Raw genomic sequence first — 20,656 nt, forward strand, 5'->3', positions numbered from 1 at the left:
GAGGCTCTGGAATTCAGTGCTGTTTAAAAGGTCCATCAAGCTCAACAGCTCTTTCACTTTACCCTCTCCCTATATGCACAGCTAACAATACATTTACCAAGAACTGCTGTTTAAGGTCCAGCAGAAATGCTCCTTCTTCCACAATCCCTTCCCTACCCCTCCAAAGAGAAATTCCACACAGCTCTCATGGCCTCTGATATTCTCTTATCTAGGTTGGTTGTCCGTGTACATATATTTGTAAGCTCCCTAAAAGCAAGAGCCACATCTCATTTTATCTCTGCATTCCCTATTGCCTAGTTCAGGGCCTCTCATATATAGTAGACTCTGAACAAATAAAGTACTACTTGGGAGGGGAAGTTATTGCTTAATTGGTACAGAGTTTCTGTTTGGGGTGATGGAAATGTTTTGGAAATAGTGGTGATGGTTGCACAACATTGAGAATGTAATGGATATTGCTGAATTATAAACTTAAAAATGCTTAACTTTAGCCCTGCTAGTGTGGCTCAGTTGGTTGGAGCGTCACCTGTAAACCTGGGTTCGAGTCATGGTCAGGGCACATGCCCGGGTTCAGTCCCTGGTTAGGATGAATGGCGTGTGTAGGAGGCAACCAATCGATGTTTCTCACTCACATCAATGCTTCTCTCCTTCTCTCCCCCTCCCTCCCTTCCCTTCACTCTAGATTCAGAGGGCATGTCCTCCAGTGAGGATAAAAAAAATGCTTAACTTTATGTTATATGCATACATACATACACTTAACATTGTTGGCAGCTCAGGTCACTCCAGAAAGAGACCTTCAACTGGAGCTAACGTAAATGTCTAATAAAGACCCTCTCCACATGTCTCCCAATAAACATTTGCTAAAAAAATAAATAGCATGATCATATACAGAATGTCAAATTGGAGAAAAAGCTATCTGTTGATAACAAAGCACACTGTGTATAAACTGGATGTGACATATACATCTTTTTAAGGACTAAAGCAGCTCCTGCAAACTTTTTCTTTATTTAACTTTCATCAAAAATATACATTCCTAACTCAACAGGAAGACAGCAGTGATAGTAACTACCACATGCGAGGACCTCAGCAAGTGTCACAGTCTCTGGTTTTTCAAGTCCCATGTCCCAGCCGCCTTGGACTGATTCTCTCCTCTGAATTCCAAGAACTGGTTTGGTTCACTGAACCATCTCACTAGGGCCAGTCCTTTCCTGCCGTTCACTCAAATATAGAACTGATTTGTGAGGCTCACAAATAGTTCAGTCATCTTTAAAGTGTCTGCAAATTAGGTATTTTTAGCCAAAGTCAGAGATATAAAACTTCTTTTTTTAAAGGATATAGTAGATCCCAGTACTCATCACCAAATAGACCTTCAAGTGTAAAAAAGTGCTATCTGTGCCTCTTTTAAAAATAAAACCTTTAAGGTTAACAGAAAAAAAAACCCTTCCTGAATGTATCACTGCCAGACACATGGGCCACAGCAGGAGCTGACAAGACCTGCTATTTCCACGACAGAGAACATTACACTTTAAAACCACAACACTGAATGACAGGGCACTCCTCTGTCCAGCCTGGGACACAGACACAAGCTTCCCTCCTGAACCGGACCCCCGCCACCTTTGCAAAGATCCCGGACATGTCTCTTAAACACTGGGTCTCAGCTCTTCCCCATTCTGTCCTGGGGACCCCTTCTCTTTAAGCTCTTTGTCACAGTCTGGGGAAATACTCTGACTTTCTACGGTGGTGATGGCATCTGAATCCAATCTTCTTCTCTTCTTCAGTTGGTGCAAGTGGGATTTTGATTTTATATGTGCTAAAAGAAAACAACAAAAAATTCATTAGGATTTTCTAGAATTAATCCTAGAAGATATAAAATGAATGACACAACACCCTTCTCTTTAACAGTGACAGGATCAGCACATGTATCGGTACAGCTGCTCGGCAATTTTAAAGGGAGAGTAAGTTTCATGGCCAGCTAGCTAGCAAACTACAGTGAGCTACCATGTATCGAATGCACCCTGCTAGGTTGCCTTACACCCCTAATCCTCCCAATAATCCTGCAGACAGTACTATTCCGCTCATTTTATACAGGAGGGAACTGAAGTCCACAGAGGTCTTACATTTTGTCCAAGACCACAGAGCAGGTGAGTTCCTCAGCTTACTTACAGCTTCAAAATGAGGCACAACTTTCCAGAATCAAGACTCTTGACTCAATCTTTCAGTATGGGGCCTCCTGTTATAGATCAACTTCAACTTACACAACTAAAAAGGCACGAACCCAAATTCCCGTCTGCACTGCAGGACAGCTGCCCTGCCCCGCCGCAGGCCTGCAGCCCCCAGAGATGCCCTGCCCACTGCTGCACTGATCGCACAAGCTGTCCCTCCCGGTCTGACCTCCCTCTGCCTGGGTCAGATAAGCCATTTCAAAGACTAACTCACAAGGCTCACATTATCCAAGCACACAATGCTGCAGGCAGATAACCAGAAACATTCTTTTCTGACTATCCCTTCTGAGGGTCCACAGAAGCAGTGAAGCTACTGTTCCTGGTATCGATTTCTGACCTTACTCCACAGTTCCCACCCTCTGACCAGCTCACACGGCGCCTTTCACTAGCCCATTCTTTTTCAATGAAATCCTATTTGGGAACACCTACAAATTCAGACAGCTAGATTAAATTCTATTTTCTATGTATTTAACTCTTCATTTTTTAGAGTTTAGAGACAAAAACCAGTAAGGAAGAAGTTAGAAGTCAAAGAAAGATTTACTTGGGGAAGAGTCAGCTTTGTTCTCTAGCTAGAGCCTAAGGCAAAAAAAAAGGGGGGGGGATGCTCTGGACCGCCTCTCCATGGCAGCAGAAGACAAGCGCAAGGACCTGACAGATGGCACTATAGAAGGGCTCACACAGGCTACACTCACAAAGGCTCACAAATGTTGCTTCTCTAACGCTACCCCTGAAGGACACTGGACAAATCAAACCACTAGGTTTCCTTTAGAAAAAACAATCAGACACTTTCTCTCTCTTCCCCTTTCATCATTATAAACCAGCGACAATCGAGGCTTCTTCTGCTGCTTGGGCAATCACAGCCGTCCCCAGTCTCTGACAATGGAGTTCATTTTGCCAGAGTTACCAGTTAATAGTAATCATTCTACTGGTTGGTATGGGGAGAAAAATGTACTTCTAAGAGAATCCCATGCAAAGCAGAACTCTGAACAGAAGGATCCCAGCCACTAAGTAGCCTGACTGTACAGAAAAGGAGTGAGCCTTAAACAAGTTTCTAAATGCCATGTAAATTCAAGGCATGGAGGCTAGGGCCCTTTGGGCTCTGACTGGACGACGGCAGAAATCCAGCAGGAGTACGGCGTGACTCCGTGGCAGAGGCAGACCCAGGCTCTAAAACAGACAGAGCCTTCCTCATGCAGGGCTGACCCCTGGCTAGTCTGAAGTACCTTATGAAGAAGACACTATCAGTAACCACCTTCTTTATACATGACTGACAGCCTTGTTATCACACTTTGCTAGGCTGAACATTAAGTTACCCTTAACACTCTTCATTAGTCTTAGCAACCACCACCATTTCAACACGTGACCTTAAAAATTACCAAAGAGACACCAATTCTGAAGAAGGTACTGAGGAAGAGTAACTTTCTGCTCCCTGCCAGGTGTTTCTGCTTCTTTGGTTCCTTGGGTAAGTTGCCTGGTTTCCCTTACAATCCCACCTCACCCCACTGAGGTCTAACCCTGAAAGGCCAAGAACTCCTTCCTGTAAGGCAGAATCAGAAAAGGCCAAGGGGCTCTGGAAAGTTAACTACAGACCCTGCAGTATAAAATATCTACTCTAGCTCAAGCTAGAGGGCACATAATCTTCCTTTGAAATTCAGAATACAGAGATAACTGTCCAGTTCGGAAAGGCATCCATGAAATTTGAGCACAGGCTCTCCGAGGAATCTGGCCCTCCCTTTACAAATAACCAGACTCTGGCATTTGACATTGCAAAGACCTTAAATTTCATGAAGTCAGTGCGACCCACCCTTACAGATTGCTCTATGCCCTTCCCCAGACTCTACCTGCCCATTCACGGTCCCCAATGATGATTCGGTCACAGAGGTCACACATGTGGTAACTCCTCTTGTTCTCGGTTTCATTGTGTGGCATCCTGACTGGAGCAGCAGCAGGCTTACGGCCCTGAAAGAACAATGGGGGGTTGAGGGACAGGCATTCAATTCAAAGAGACTTGGATACTATTTTGATGTTAAGAGTAGTGGTCCCAAGATTCCTTTTTCTCATCCCAGAGAGCAGGAGGGCTGTGAATAGGTTTTAGCAACAACCTTTCTGAATGTGAAAGTAGAAACACAGCCTTCGGGAATCGGAAAGCAGCCAGCCCTTCTGCTCTATTCCATGGAAAAGACAGCTTGGTTCCCGACATAGCAACAAAGGTGTGAGCTAAGGAAAGCTGTCTGAAAACCAGACAATAGACAGTACCATGATTAATAATCACCTGGATGAAACTCTGCACAATTTCGAAAGCAGGTTCAAGAACAGACTCCTCCCACTTCGAGACATCAGATACTTCTAAGCCATATACTAGAGGGACACTGGGACCAGGTCCTAAAGATGACGAAGAAAAGTTGTGAGAGGTCAGCCCCAAAACCTACTCTACTCTGCTTCCAGGACTTCAAAACCCACAAAGGAAACATGGGGGCCAAAGGAATTAATATTCTGACCATGACATTCATTCTAACTAGAAACATGAACCTAAGAGCTACATACAATCCAAGAAAGACCTAGAAGGCTGCCTTGTCTGCAGCCAACAAGTCTAGCTATATAATCCAAAGTCTCAAGTGTAGGATCTTCCAAATCAGTCAGGAAAACAATATAGAGTAACAGCTCTGGTGACCACTGTGTGGACTACAATATAAAGATGGCGCACTACAGGAGGAAATAAACTAAAGCTTGAAGTACTTCTGAATGGATAGAAGACTGGTGGAGCCAAGAGTACAGCCACAGGCATTTCATCCATCTGAGCCAACCATGTTTAGTCCCCGCTGGTAGCTTCTCCAGCCTGTGGACACACTAAATTGCCTTCCACAGCTAGGTTAAGCCAGTTGCCTAAAGGCAAAAAGCACTGCCCCATGGACAAAAACATCAAAGTCCTCAAGATGCCAACGGCTGGCAGGTGCTAGCCTTTTGATTGTGCCAACCACAAACAAGATTCTTCTTAAAGTGGACTGGGCTGCACCTGCCACCACACGGAAAGGTGAGACTGGGAGGGTGCAGGCAGCATCCACAGCACACCTGGCCTTGGCTAAGCTCTGCACCTGTTTCCAGGCCACTCTATATTTTCCTTTCCCCTCTAAGTCCTTTGTTGGGCTTCTGTGCCCTGTCTAAGCACCTTTCAACAAGTTCTCGGCTCCCAGCTGCTATTCCTGGCTTAAGGCCAAGGCCAAGCCCGGGTGGGGAAGTCCCTCTGGCTTCTTGCCAGAACCATATCCCAGCAGACCAGCCCTGGCCAATCACACACAGCTCCTGATTTATAGGGCAGCTGTGCCTTTCACACTAGCACCAGGACTGTGCCGGCGCACGCCTGAATGAGGAATGGGCATATGATGCACTGTGTCATCAACCCCTCCTGACTCGGGGATGGGGGAGTTACTGTGGCTCTACCACAGGAGGAAGTTCCAAATTATTACAAAAAACATCTTTTGTTACAGACTAATTATAGCCCTGGGGAGAAGCTGCATTAGAAATTCGTAGTAGTGAACTTCAATTTCAGCTAACTTAGACTTCTAACACAGAAGGGCATGCAGAGAAAGCAGGAAAAGTAGAAGTGTAAGAGCCTCTGGCACCAGAACGACTGTGGAGAGCTCTGTCGGAGGGAGAGCCAGGGGAGAGAACTTCAGCAACCTGGGGGTCAAGAACCTGAATCAAGGTGTTGGTGTTCAGAGGCAGGGGTGGAGGACCTCCGCCAGCCTAACTGAAAGCAGAAGTAAACGCTAAACAGGGGATGATTCAAAAGCATACTGAAGTGCCCACAAGACAAAACTGGGGTTTCACTTATGGTTGCTTAATCTTTCTTTTTTACTTAAAATATTTTATTGATTGATTGAGTTTACAGAGAGAGGAGAAGAGAGGCAGAGAAACACTGTTTGTTGTTCCACTTTTTTATGCATTCTTTGGTTGATTCTTGTATGTGCCCTGACCGGGGACTGAACCTGCAACCTTGGAGTACTGGGACAATGTTCCAACCAACTAAGCTACCTGGCCAGGGCCATCCTTGCTTAATCTCTTATTAGCACACGATTTCTTACCCAAGGCCAATACTAATGCTGTCTAGCGAACGTTATAGCTGGGGGAAACACAAATGGAGGAAAGCAGAGTATGGGCTTCATCGTCAAGCCCTGTGTATTAGCTGGGGGATTTTGGGCAAGCTATTAAACCTGTCTTAAGCCTCCATTTCCTTATCTGAAAAAAGAAAAGAATAACACCCACCATGAAGGCTCAATAATTTATGGGTAGCACCAAATTTAGTGCTGAGATCAAATGAGATTTTCCTTTCCTTTTCCTTAAAAGTGCTATTCAACTAAAATTAAAGTTGAAGAAGTTTGAAGAACCACATATCTGAACACAAGGGTGCTACTGGTTAAGGTTTTGTTTGATTGCTCTGTTAAATGAGAAGCTAAAATCAACCCTGCGCACCAACTCTAAGAAGATGTTGCTATTTTGCTCTTACGTGTTTGCAGCCAGCATGCATGTATTCAAGGTATAAGGCAGACTCTTCACTGGCAAGATTTGTTTTCTGAGACATCACAAGGAAAGAAGGACCCCCGGACAATCATTTATGTATGCAGCAGACACCCATCCAGGTCAGGTTTCCAATCTTAAAACAGGTCCAGAAACTAAAGTTCATCATCTGGGTGAGGTAAGGACATCTCTATTCTATTGAAAACAGACCCAAGGGATAAGTAAAAACATGAGACTTACTGCTCAAAAAACGGTTTTTAACCCATCGGTTTTGCTTCCGGGCATATCTCTTAGTCACTTGTTTCAGAGCCTCAATACCTGAAAGTTAAAGCATATGTAAGAACCTCCAAGTACTTTTCACCGTGCCAAAAGGCAGGCCCACCCAGCCCAGGAGAAGAGAAATTAGCCACAGCAGCACACTGGTGGCCCCTTGCTAGACAAAAATCTCAATTCTGAGGTGCAGGCCATTTGGGACTCTTCTAGTCTCAGCTCGTTCTCAGACCATACCATCCGGGAACTCTGTCACCCAGGGATGTCCAAGGCTAGGTTAGATGGAGAAATCCACACCTTTCTTTAGGAGCTGGTTACTAGTCTCTGGTGTGCATTTTCCCTCAGTGATCAGGTACTCGTGAAATTCCTTGAAGCCAATTGATTGGAAGATACCATGTTGATAGTCCTGGCTGGGAACAGGAGAGCATCAGCTGATGAGCCATCGCATCTGAGAGCTAGCAGGGGCCTTGGAGATGATCTAGCCGAGCCATTTCATCCCTTGGATGAGGAAATTGAGATCCTTAGCAGTTACTGAACTGCTCTCTGAACTTCCTCCACCACCCCCACCTGCTGCCAGGTTACTACCCTTGAAAATTAACTCCTGGAAATTCTTGACAGATTAGAAAATTGCAACTGTAACAAGTACACCAAACCTCCTTCAAACAAGCCTTGCTCATAATGCCAAGATCGAAGGCTAACAAACAAGATCAAAAACCAGTATTATGTTTATGGTCTTTTGACCATAAGCAAGGGATAGAGAGTAGGTTAATTAGGTCAAATCCTCACCTATTTTCTGCAACTTTCTCCTGATTATAGCGTCTGTGAAAACCTCTTAGTTCATCCAAGAGCCCAGCAGCAAGCATGTCATCCACTCTTTTATCCAAGCGCTTATCTAGAACTTGAATCAAATTAGCCCATCAAATTAGCGTGCTATACACTTACAATATGAATGGTCAAGCTGCACAAAAAAGAGAACTTGTTCAAATGGAAGGGTTCAGAGTCCAAAGACTATATAATAATACATATTATATCCAGTCACGTTTAAAACACTATAGCTCCAATAAAAACAGCCAGAAAGAGCCCCGGTTGGTGTGGCTCAGTGGATTGAGCACCAGCCTGTAGATTGAAAAGTTGCCAGCTCGATCCTCAGTCAGGACACATGCCTGGCTTGTGGGCCAGGTCCCCAGTTGGGGATATGGGAGAGGCAACCAATCCATGTTTCTACTGAACACTGATGTTTCTCTCTCTTTCTTTCTCCCTCCCTCCCTCTCTAAAAGTAAATAAAATATTTAAAAATAAACAAATAAAAACAGCCAGAATAAAACACACATCTCATAAAGAGAAAGCATGCAACTGTAGCTTTTAGGGAAAACAAATATTTTATTCTTGTGTGGAATGTACACCCATTGCTTACTTTAGAGGCAGCAGAGAACCCCCTGGTTTATCCATCATATTTATTACTCTTTAACTTTGTGTTGCTTCACATTTAAGAACTCTCAGATGACACCTTGGATGGGAACAAGGAACTGTAGTCCAAAGCCATCCTAGATACATCCTGAACTACTGCACCACAGGAGCAAAGAGTGAGAGGTCATAATCACTCAGATGTGGAGGTCAAACACAGCCTTCTTATGATCAGATACCACGATTTTATGCTGGACTATAGGACATGTTTTAATTTATAAAAATTTCATTATTAAAACATTACCTTCTCTTATACACTTATAACCAAAATTAATTTAACAACAAAATTTCCCCATTTCAGTCATGCTCTTCTACATCTCTGCCACTGCTGTTTCCTGGCCTGCAATGGCACTAGCCTTTGCTCCTAGCTTCCTAAGAGCTTTCCGTTTACTGAGCACTCCAGACGTGTCAGGCACATGCTGAACATTTTGTGTATATTATTAACTCAACTAATTCTCAGTGAAGCTGCAAGATATGTGCTGACGTATCTCCACTGTACAGGAGAAAAAAAAAAAGAGGAGCACGAGAAGGCAAACTAACTTGCCTTAAAAAACTCACATAGCTAGATGATGGAGCAGGAATTCGAAGCCCAGACGGTCTGGCTCAGAGTCCATGCTCTTAATAACTACACTATACTGCCTATTCTCATAATAATCTCCTCATCGTTCCAGACCTGGCTCACAGGTTACCTTTACAGATTGGCCCCGACTCCCCCGGCAGACAAGGCTCATCATCCCTTCTCTGTGACTCCACAAAACTTCCAGCCCAACACTTACCACAATGTAGCATCTCTCTCATTATTTGTTGCTCCACAAGAATGACAGCTTCTTAAGATCAGGCACTGTCTCACATTCATCTCTGAAATCCAAGTTCCAAGCAGAATCCTTGATACTTCAACCCCTTCCACAGGAGTCTTCCTTCTCTTTAGCTTTCTCCCTTGGATCTTCCCTGGACAGCAATCTCTTTCCCATCCCACCCCATCTCACCCTTGGTGTCTCATCCTAGTGCATGGGCTGCCCTTACTCCCTTTCCAGATAGGCACTTAGGGGAATGGCACTGTGCCTTACTAAGTCAACAAATGATGGTAATGAAAGTAAAATTTGATCTATCTCTAATAGACTCAAGGGCATCAAAAGGCTTTTACCTGTCTGGTCAGCATGAAGCCAGAGTATGCAGGAGTTAGGGAACCTGAGAGGGCCTCCAAGGGGACCACCACCTTCTTCTGCACGTTGACGACAAAGAAATTCACTATGAGAGATTCCTGTTTCTTCAAACACTTGCAAGCTCCTAAGTCATTCAGGTGGAAGGGTAAAAGTCATAGAAACTATTAGGAAATATTAATTCCCAAGGAATCGCTATTTATTATAAAATGTCTCCTTCTCATTTGCGCAGTATAAGTCCCTGAAGACATTCTATAGCCACTCAGGGAGGGGTCCTAAAGAAAACTGTAGGTAAATTAAGAAATACTACTATTCCTCTAAACACACATCAATTTTCCTGAAATCAGTTAAACAGGTTCAGAAACAAAAGCTTTCTTCTACACACACAGAATGGGACTTACTTTCAGGTACGCAATAAAAAGACCTTGTTTGGGACACTTTGTTACGAGCCAACAAGTCTAGTCTCGCTGGAATGCCTTTCTCACAGTAGAAAAGTATGTTGTATAGCCAGCTCAACAACTTTCTTTTTATATATGTCTAAAATTGTGACTAATTCAGTATTCTACTAGCACAAAGATCAATGGAAAAAGAACTCACATACTTACTCTTAAGCCACCATCCACTCTGTCAGTATCTGTTATGTTATGCAGCACTAGGTAATTTAACTCCCAAATCTATACTCTACCACTCTGAGTGATTGCAACTTATCAGCTTGAAAGTGATCTTTCCCTTCCTGACCCAATTCTACTTCCTGAAACCCTAACACAGGAGCAGAGACCCCTTGTCATTCTGTATCACTGGTCATTTGAAGAGGACCTATGAGGAAAACATGTACGGTGATACAGATATCTCACTTATGGAGATAAGCGTACAGGCACAAACTAAAACAAAGGTGAAAAAGGTCCTCCAATCCTCTCTAAAAGAGAGACTCCAGAGCTCTTGCTTAGAATCAACTGACTTGTGAAGACGCAATTCTCACCTCATTACTAGTTCAGAAGTAGAAAATGAGGAGTGGTGATAAGAAAGAACTACTTTATAAAAGGAAAGAATAAAGACCAAGGTCCAGAATCATATCATAATACAATATAAAAATGAATGTTCATCATAATGTTCCTAAGTTTTCAAAAGTTTTTTTGAAAGATTTCTATTAAAATATTTTTTTAAATGTTTGGATACTAGGAAATATAAACTTCTTTATCTAGAATATGCACTATCAGCAAATAAAACAAAAACTAGACTATGCATTATCACCAAGGTGATACTGCCCTCACGGTGGCAAGAAAACAAACCACCTTAGCTATTACAAAGCGTATGGCCCTCCAAAGGGCAACCGTATCCCCAAAAACCTTATTCTTCAGTATTAAAAATTTCACTGGAGTGGAGGAGGAGCACAGTTAGGAAAAAAATAATTCTAAAACAGCTTCTGGGTGGGGTGGGGGCAATAGTGAAAAGAGAATTTAGTAACTAATCTAGAATATACTTATTTAAATGGAAGACTTCATAATCCCTATCAATACCAAATGTTGCTATAATACTTAGTCTGTAAAACCACCCGCATTCTAAATATTCAGATCCTCTATTCTGACAGATATGGTATTACTCCCAACACAGAAAAATACATCTAACACACCGGACTGCAATTCCAAAACAAAGAAAACATGACCTTTGAGTTCATTCACCACCTTTCTTCTCTTCAAGAAAAATCTCCATGTGTAAAGGTGAGCTAATCTATGAGACAGTTTATAAAATCTACCTCCTACTGGGAAAGCTAGTAGGATCGAAATCAGCACTGCACAATCAATTACGAAACCCAAATCACAATGTAAACGAACTGCATGCCAGAAAAATTTATATAAAAACTGTTATACAAGCAAAGATCAAGTAGAAAATGAAGCAAATTACACAGGCCCCAGGGGGAAACTATACTGTGTTTTGCATTTTAAATGTAACAACACAGTATAGGGTTGTGTAGGGTACAACTATTTATTGATGTAGCTGGACTGTGGCAGTAACTCAGGGCCTCCTAACCTAAAGTCTAACACATCAACCTCCACTAACTACTATTACCAAACCTCTCTCACCACCCAGGCACACTGACTGACGGCCCTCTAACTCCACGGGAACCCCAGGTCAGCAGGCCCAGGCTTTCTTACCTGGCTACTTTGCGCTTGTCATGTGGGTGTAGCTTGGCAGCCATTTCTGGGTCCACCTGGCTCAGGCGTTTGTGGAGTGCATGGCCATCCTCCTTTTCAAGCTCCACTTTCCGGTCAATCACTTTCCCAGTGTCCGTCTCCTGAGGCTATTAAATGAAGGTTTAGAAATAAATTTATTCAACAAGCATCGAGATAGTGTGTGTGCCAGGTACTTAGGGCTAAGTGTCAGGAATACAGACTAGAGATGAATCGGAAGGGCTTGCCATGTAGTGACAGATCACAAAGGGAAAGTTCCAATACACCACGGTGGTGCTGTGAGGAAACACAAAGGAGAACTTACTGCTTGGAGAAATACTCAGGTACCCTACTACCTGGTCAGAAGTACAAACAGGTACCAGGGCTAACATATCTGTATTAACACATCCAGGAATCTAGTGTCCTCAGCAATTGTGACCAAAGACTGGATCAAAATGGCTAGCACATTCTAGTTTGCAAAACCCATCCTATGCAATGGCATGTCTGTAAGCATGGTTAGTATCGGACATCTCTCTGACATATATAAGGGGGACCCCCCAAAAATGGAAGTATCTTCTGGAGGGCAGGCCTCTTATAGTACAGGTTTCCCCTGCTAGATGAGTGTTCTAGGAACCCATCTGTATCAGTGCACCAGTTAGCGTTGTTGTGAGAGGCTGTACTTGGCTTTGATAAATTTTTTTTGAAGACTTTCAGTTCATTTGCCCATTTCATGATTGGTGATTGAGAAGCGCACCTGCCCACACCACACTGAGTGTTTAGCAGTTTTTGACCAAACCCGCATGACCCTATGCCCTACCCTCCCTGTTCATCCAATCTTGCCCAAATTGACTTCTTTTTTTGATTCCCTGGATGAAAAAAAGTCAACAAAGGGAAACGTTTTGCTGTTGTGGAAGAAGTGAAAAAATGGCAGAAGCAGTAAAAGGCACCAAGATTGACAAGTTCAAAAATTGTTTCAAGCAGTGAAAAAAAAAAATCTCAATATGTGTATTGAATCAAATGGAGAGTACTTTGGAGGTAATTGAAATTTAAACATGTGCCCTGGCTGGTGTAGCTCAGTGGATTGAGCATAGGCCTGCGAACCAAAGTGTCACTGGTTCAATTCCCAGTCAGGGCACATGCCTGGGTTGCAGGCCAGGTCCCCAGTAGCGGGGCGCGAGAGGCAACCACACATTGATGTTTCATTCCCTCTTTCTCCTTCCCTACCCATCTTTCTAAAAATAAAGTCTTAAAAAAAAAAAGAAATTTAAACATGTAAGAATACAGAATTTTTAATAAACAAATTCCTGTGTTTTTTTGTAGAATGTTACAGCCAGGAAATGCTGAATCAGACTAGTGTACTGCTAACTTGGATGGAGATGCTAATTAATCCACAGAGGTACATTTTTCCCACACACAGCCCCTGCCTTCAGGCCTGCCTGGAGGAGCACACTTCACATATGGAGGTGGCATTTGCTTCAGAATATTAAGTAGGAAAATTACAGTTGCTGAGTATATAGGGAAGAGTCAACCTTTTTCCCACTGAAATTAGCTGGCAAGAAAAAGAGAACCCATTTCCTCAGTGAGTTACATGTGAACTCAACATACCTTAGTGCTGATAAGAACTTTCCAGAGCAGTGACTCAATGTAATAATTGGTTCCTCCCACGACAATAGGAATTTTGTCTCGGGCAAATATATCTTCAATGTGAATGTTAAGAAAGATATCACAATATTTAAGATCAGAAGAGAATCCTGACTTATTCAGAAAGGAAGCTATAAGCAAGAAACTACATTCACTTGTCTGAAGAACAGAGGAAAAAGGGTAGAAACCAAGATGAACTGATACTAGTGGTTTTCACTGTTTCCCATGAGTTCTCAGAATCATTTCCATCAATTCCAGAGGGACTTGCATAAACCAGAGACAGATAAATGATTGCCATTATTTCCAGTTCTAGAACTTTCTATTCCTAGGCCTTGATGCTAAAATTCAATGTTTGCTTGGTATCCCAAATCAGCTTACTAAGCACAAACCCAAGGACTCTTCAAAGAATCAAGTATCAGCTGCTCAGGAAGCCACCAAGGTTATGTTCATTGTCTGACTTTGCTTTCTAAGGCAAAACACAAGCTAGGTCTCTAAGCTGTGGTTCTTAAGACTCAGTCTTCACCATTATGTGGTAGTAGTGCAGATTTCAGCCACTTGAGACTCCACTAGATAAACTGAGAAGCATTGGTTCCAAAGACAAATAGATTTCAATTACCAGCTCCAATTCTTGGGCATGTTATTCAACCTGTCTGAGCTTCAGTTTTCTCACCTGTAAATCTTCACGAGTTCTTACGAGCATTAAATGTGACAACGCAAATAAATCCCAACCACAATGCCAGAAATATTTTTTCAATTGAGTAAGCATTCAATTTACACTCTTTAGTCACTCGTTTTTGTATCTCTGCTACTTTGAATAATTCTTCTCTTGAGAACTCTTTGAACAAATAATTATCTGCTTTAAGAAGGGCTTTGCTTCTGAGGGTAACTGATAAAAAGAGACTTTCAACCTTACAAAGACTCATTTACACACTTCTTCCCCTTGCTGGCCAGTCTGTGGACACCAACATAAGATGACCTCCTTTCTATCAGCACACTAACCTCGAAGAAGCTGGAGTGGAGTAGGAAAATGTTAGCAATCAAGGATCACATAGAAGAAAGATGATGGTTTTGGTTGGTTGTGTGTGTGTGTTTAAGACAAACAAAGTCCTGGCCAGGAAGCTCAGCTGGTTAGTGCGCCGTCCACATGCGAAAGTCACAGGTTTGATCCCCGGTCAGGATGCAAACAAGAAGCAAACAGTGAATGCACAAACAAGTGGAAATACAAACTGATGTTTCTCTTTCTCTCCCCCTTCCTCTCTCCCCCTCATCCTCTCTTTAAAATCAGTAAATAAAAAAATAAAAGAGAAACAAATTCTCTATTTCCCTCAAGTGCAGGAAGTACACAATTACATAGTAGTTGTAATAAAATTTCAAATGTATAATTAACAAAAGGAAAGAGAACAAAAATAATAAAAACGCAAGGTTAAAAATGGTGGGGTACCAGAAGTGGGGGAAGAGTGACAAAGAGGGAAATGGGTAGGACATACTGAGGGTAAAGTTTAACTTATCTGCACAAGCAATGAAACAACTGTGATCCTGGGCAAAACCTTTCTTCTCTCTGGCCTTCAGTATCTAGTACCTCTATCTGTCTAATCAAGAAGACTGATTATCTTAAGGTAGTTTCAGTTTTGCCTTTCTAATCGCAAATTCTTCCCTAAATTCATTAAATCACCAATCCTGTAAGTGATCAGATTAAATCATCCCCTATTGTTGCTGCCCTCTGAAAATTTTAATTAGCTCTCCATTTTCTATAAATTCTTTCTGAACTGAATTGTCCTATAGCAACACTGTATTGTGATGATACATTTTATTTTGCAAAGGGCCTTCATATACATTATCTCATCTAACACAACTTCCTTGTAAAGCAGGTCAGGCAAGAATTATTATCCACATTTAAATCTCTGCTCATTTGATAGGCAAAAAAATATTATCTCATTATTTTGATTTGCATGGCCCTGATTCACAACAGCAAGGATATGTCATGTTTATCACCATTTATATTTCTTCCTTTGTGAATTACTACTTGTTACTTTTAGTTTTTGTATTGATTCGTAAGTTCTTTATATATTAAGTATATTAACAATTTGCCTTTCCTATATTACAAATATTTTCCCCCAGGTTTGCAGTCTGTTTTAAATTTTGTTTATAGTGGGCTGCTTCACATTTTAATTTAAAATATACGTACATATACATATACACATATACAATTACATGTGTAAATTATGAAGCCCAGTAATAAAACAAATACTCGTGAACCCAATGTAAGGAAAGGATTATTATTAATCCCTTTCAAGTTCCTGTGTTCATTCCCATCTCAATCCCCAACATGCCCTCTCTCTGAGGGAACAATTATCTTGTGTTATTTTGGGTGTTTTTCATCCATCATTCCCTTGCTTTCCTTTACATTATTACTTAATGTATCTATATCCCTAAAGAATATATGCATATATAGAATATGTAATCACTATATAACAGTATATTATTTAGTTGTGCTTGTTTTAATCTTTATAATAAGTGGTATGAACATGTATTTATCCTATAAATTCCTCAGATTTTGTTGTTTCTGAGATTCTTCCACATTGATTGATGCATATAGCTGTAATTTGTCATTTTTACTGTTGAAAAAGTAAACTGATATGAACACAGCAAATTTTGTATGTTCTTCAGTAAACAGGAATTTCAGTGTTTATATCTTTGCTGCTAAGAGGAATGCAGTAATAGAATGAGATCCACCACCTATCTCTTGATATAGTTGTGGCAAGGTTTCTCTAAGCTAGATTCCTAGAAGTTCTGGTTGATGTACAAATAATAGTCTTAATTCTTACATATTCAATTTTAGCTTTTTTCTTTTAAAAAAATTACCGTTGTCCTGGCTGGTGTGGCTCAGTGGATCAAGCACTGGCCTGCAAACCTAAAGGTCACTGGTTCGATTCTGATCCTGTCAGGGCATGTGCCTGGGTTGCAGGCCAGGTCCCTAGCTGGGGGTGTTCTCAAGGCAACCACACATTGATGTTTTTCTCCCTCCTTTTCCCCTCTCTAAAGAATAAATAAATAAAATCTTTTTAAAAATTAGTTATGCACATAGATGGTGGTAATGGCTACACAACAATGTGAATTTTTTGTTTAAAGAGGAAGTTTATTTAGAAAGTTACAGAGGTAGCAGAAGAGTGAGCCAGCTGGGCTGCGTAGGTAGGCTCAGGAAACAAGTTACAGAAGCAAAAGAGCTCTTGAGCTTCAGAGAGGGAAAGGCAAAGGGAATGTGCACCTGGGGAGAAGCAGAGGGTGAAGGGAAAGGCACAGGCCGGATCCCAAGGACAGCATACCTCTAATGTGAATGTATTTAATACCACTGCACTTGTCCACTTAGAAATGGTTAAGATGGTAAATTTATGCTGTGTACTTTAATATATTAAAAAAGAAAAAACTTAACTTAAAAATTTCATTAAAAATTTATAAAATATCTACAAAGCCAGTCCCTACTCTAAAACCACATTAACCACATTAACTACTCAATTACATATTATCCCATTGGTCTTACAGTTTCATTAAAAATACATATATTAACTCTGAAATCTGAATTTATGTCATATATGAGAATCTGATTTTTACCTAAAACAATTAACTGTTCCCCAGAATAATTAGTAACTACTGAATTATTTGTTTTTTTTTTTTAAATATGGAGTACTTCACAAATTTGCATGTCATCCTTGCGCAGGGGCCATGCTAGTCTTCTCTGTGTCATTCTAATTTTAGTACATGTGCTGCTGAAGCGAGCACTCTTCACTGTTTTCAAGTGCAATGTTAATAAGCTAAATATTGGGTTGGCCAAAAAGTCCGTTACATTTTCTCCATATGATGGCTCCAGTAGTGCTTAGCTGTCTTTAACTTCATTCAAAACAATTTTGTTAGATTGTATTGTGACAGCTGTCATATTAGCATGCCTTTAAAAAAACTTACCAAAATTGGTGAATTTCTGTGCAGCCATTTTAATATTTAAGATGCAAATATGCAACATTTGTGGTGTATTATGCTTTATTATTTCAAGAAAGGTAGAAACACAAAAAAAGATTTGTGCACTATACGGAGAAGGTGTTGTGACTTAACCGAGTATGTCAAAAGTAGTTTGCAAAGTTTCTTGGTACTACCGACATTTTTGCCCAATTCCTTGCTGTGGGGCTGTCTTATGCATTGAAAGATGTTTAGCAGCACCCCTGGCCTCTACCACCTAGAAGCTAACAGCAGGAGATACCCAGCAAACTCAAAATATCCAAATCAATAAAGTTATTGGTGAAAATGAAAAATGTGTTTTTCTTTTACGGAAAAAAATACATGGACTTTATAGCCAACCAATTTTTATGTGCATTTGAATTTGTAGCTGAATTTTCTATTCTGTGCCGTAAGTTTGTGCAGTATATAATTTTCTTGCTGTTATAATTATGAATTTTCAATGTTTTAATATCTGGCAGTCCAGATTACTGTAGGCAGTCTCCCTTATATTATTCTCTTTTGAAAAATTTGTAGTGTTACTTATAACAACTTTTTTCCAATCTCGCCCAACCCCAGCAATCCCTTTGAAATTCTAACTGGTACTCCATTATATTTATAAATTAATTAAGGGTGGAAAACTGAAACTCAGTGGGGTGAATACCTTACTCAATAAAATTCACATGGTCAAAAGAAGTGGCTCTAAGACTAAAACAGTTCTTCTGGTTCCTAAATCAATGTTCTCTCCACTAAAACTGTGCTTTCCAAATCTTTGATTATGAATCGCCTGAGACTCTTGTAAAATGCAGAACTGATTCATTAGATATGAAATGAGGCCCAAATTCAGCATTTCTAACAAGCTCCCAAGGGATGCTGGTGCTGTAGTCTGAGGACAAGACTTTGAGAAGCAGGAACACTGTATCCGTCAATCCACCTAGTGCTGATGGGACACTGCCTATTGGTAGGTCTTGTATGTCCCTGCCTAGACGAAACTCTCACTAGAAAGAAAACTTCTTTCTTGGCTTCAGCTGCCTTGCCATCCATCAAACCTAGCTGCTGTCTTTCCGAAGGATATCAGAGCAGTTGCCTTGTTTCTGAAGTCCACCACTGTGTAATTTGTCACAAGAGGATCCACAAAGCTGATCATGTGGTGCTGGCAGAGTCTCTGCTCTTGGGAAGAAACCTTGTTGGTGATAATGTCTAGGCCTTCATAAACCTAAAGGAAAGAAAACAGGAATGAGAAAGTCATCAGCCTCCATTAAAACACCTAATGGGTGAAAATGGTGATCTGTTCCTCCCTCCAGCCAAACACCTGACTGACTCAAAGCACCAGAGTAGCTGTGATGTAACCAGAGCATAGCCAGATCCACAAAACCAAAGACAAAGGAAGCAGAATAACACAGAACATTGGCTTTCTTGTGAGATACAGGTTTTACCCACTATCCCAAAGTACGACATGCCTACGAAACTTCGTACGAAAAAATGGTGTAAAGTGAAGAAGCAATTATCATTAATTTATATGAGAAAAATTTCGATATTTCCAAGACCCCAAATTTAATGCATTACAATGTTTTTTATTTTGTTCACCATGATTGAAAGAGTCAATTACATCTAGTTTTACACTAAGCATAACACCCTTAACAATCTCTACTAGGCTTTGCTGATACCTTAGATACACCTTGGATGTATGTAATGGATGAACAAAACACACTGAGATAAATCACAGATGCTCACAGACAGTTCAAAGCTATGATGGCTTGATTTTGAGATAGATGACAGGTGTAGTTTCCAGGGAAGGAGGCTTTACAACAAACAACTTGCTGCAAAACAAATGCTGAATGTTATTTTTGCCTTTTTTTGTAAAAGTAAAAATTGTGGATTTCTTTCAGTCCGCAAATTTCCTCACTACAAAAGAAGAGCATTTATTTTTATGAAACCTTTCATAAAACGAAATGGTGTAAGTCAAAAGAGCAATTACAATTAATTTAAAATCTTTTTCAGATTTCCTTTGGTTAGCAAAAATCAGTACTAATGTTGATCTTACATAAAAGTGAAATGGTTTTCATGCAAACTTTTGAAAAGGAGGGATACCTGGAGTGGCTATTAGCTCAGACTTAAGAGATTTAAAGGGCATGTAAATCAATGCGCAAATGAAAACTAATTCTGCAGGATTAACCAGAGGTTCTATGGCCTGAACTTTAACTATTTAAAAATAGACAGGGTGTTTTATTTATTCTACTTATCACAAGTCTCCAGAAAGGTAACATTTTGCATTGCTCATAGTTCTACTTCAAATGCTTATATATCATGGGATTTAAGTGGCTCTGAAAGATTTTTAGATTGACTAACTTTGTGAATAAGTGGCCTATGTACAAAAATGTATATAAAATACAAAGTGAACTATACTTTAATAATGAATAAATAAAACACACGTATACACTTTGAAGTCAGACCTGTAATACTGCTGTTCCCTCGTGGAAGCATTGCAACGTATCCAAATTACTGCCTCAGGGGGTCAGCCCATACAGTCTAAATACTCAAAGGCAATATCCTCTCTGTAAACTCTTAGTCTGCCAATTCAACTAGAAAGTTCAAGTGTAGTTTTTCTAAATGCAAGGTCTCAGATAGAGAACAGATCTGAAAATACTAGTTTGAAAAGTAGGGATGAATGCTTTGAGATTAAATGTTCTCTCTGTAATCACTGATCTACAGGGAGCATTGAGTGAACAAATAATAAGTTCCATAGAGGCCACAAAGATGTTAAAAGCATTTTTAATCTCACATTTCCCTTTACTTATATGGGTGTCAAATAAGCACAGTACAGTATAATGGTTAGGAGGAAGAAACCTGGCGCCAGGCTGCCTCAGATCAATTCCTGGCCCTACCACGTACTAGTTATTTGTACTTGGAGTAGTCACGGTTACTAATCCCTCTGCCACTCAATCCCTTATCAGTAAAATAAGGCTGATAATATCCATCTCATAGGGTTGTTGTGTGGATTAAATAAATTAATACATGTAAAGCACTTAGTTTTTGCTTGGCACATCATAAATGCTACATTAAGAGTCATTATATAATTTCAACCAATACCTCTATTACTACTATCACAACAACACAGGGAGAAAGAGAAGCAGTTTTAGTATCACTATTTATCACTCTGAAGCCTCTGTGCTCTTTGCTACTGAGGTTATTTACCCAACAAGGACATAGCTATCTTCAAGTAAAAGAAAACGGT

At 40.7% G+C, this 20,656-nt stretch overlaps 1 protein-coding gene and 1 non-coding gene across 3 annotated transcripts in view; both read right to left on the minus strand.

Annotated features, from left to right (window-relative positions):
* Positions 1 to 983: 983 nt before the first annotated feature.
* TRIT1 (tRNA isopentenyltransferase 1) overlaps positions 984 to 20,656 on the minus strand; it is a 39,950-nt gene continuing 20,277 nt past the window's right edge. Inside the window, exons 2-11 of one of the 2 annotated variants that reach the window (XM_045860036.1) lie at positions 18,497 to 18,637; positions 13,402 to 13,500; positions 11,782 to 11,927; positions 9,613 to 9,755; positions 7,791 to 7,902; positions 7,302 to 7,414; positions 6,975 to 7,052; positions 4,492 to 4,601; positions 4,061 to 4,178; positions 984 to 1,807 (exon numbers count right to left, since the gene is read on the minus strand). In XM_045860036.1, the coding sequence (XP_045715992.1) occupies positions 1,638 to 1,807; positions 4,061 to 4,178; positions 4,492 to 4,601; positions 6,975 to 7,052; positions 7,302 to 7,414; positions 7,791 to 7,902; positions 9,613 to 9,755; positions 11,782 to 11,927; positions 13,402 to 13,500; positions 18,497 to 18,637 (1,230 nt within the window). In that variant the 3' untranslated portion in view covers positions 984 to 1,637. Of the gene's footprint in view, positions 1,808 to 4,060; positions 4,179 to 4,491; positions 4,602 to 6,974; positions 7,053 to 7,301; positions 7,415 to 7,790; positions 7,903 to 9,612; positions 9,756 to 11,781; positions 11,928 to 13,401; positions 13,501 to 18,496; positions 18,638 to 20,656 lie in introns of those variants that run through there. The other variant, XM_045860037.1, reaches the window with a different exon arrangement.
* Positions 17,108 to 17,214, minus strand: LOC123832393. The gene has a single exon (XR_006788047.1). It is a non-coding gene; the product is annotated as a U6 spliceosomal RNA (small nuclear RNA).

The sequence above is a fragment of the Phyllostomus hastatus genome, unplaced genomic scaffold, assembly GCF_019186645.2.
Source record: "Phyllostomus hastatus isolate PE091 unplaced genomic scaffold, TTU_PhHast_1.1 phas_scaffold_182, whole genome shotgun sequence".
Classification (NCBI taxonomy): Eukaryota; Metazoa; Chordata; class Mammalia; order Chiroptera; family Phyllostomidae; genus Phyllostomus; species Phyllostomus hastatus.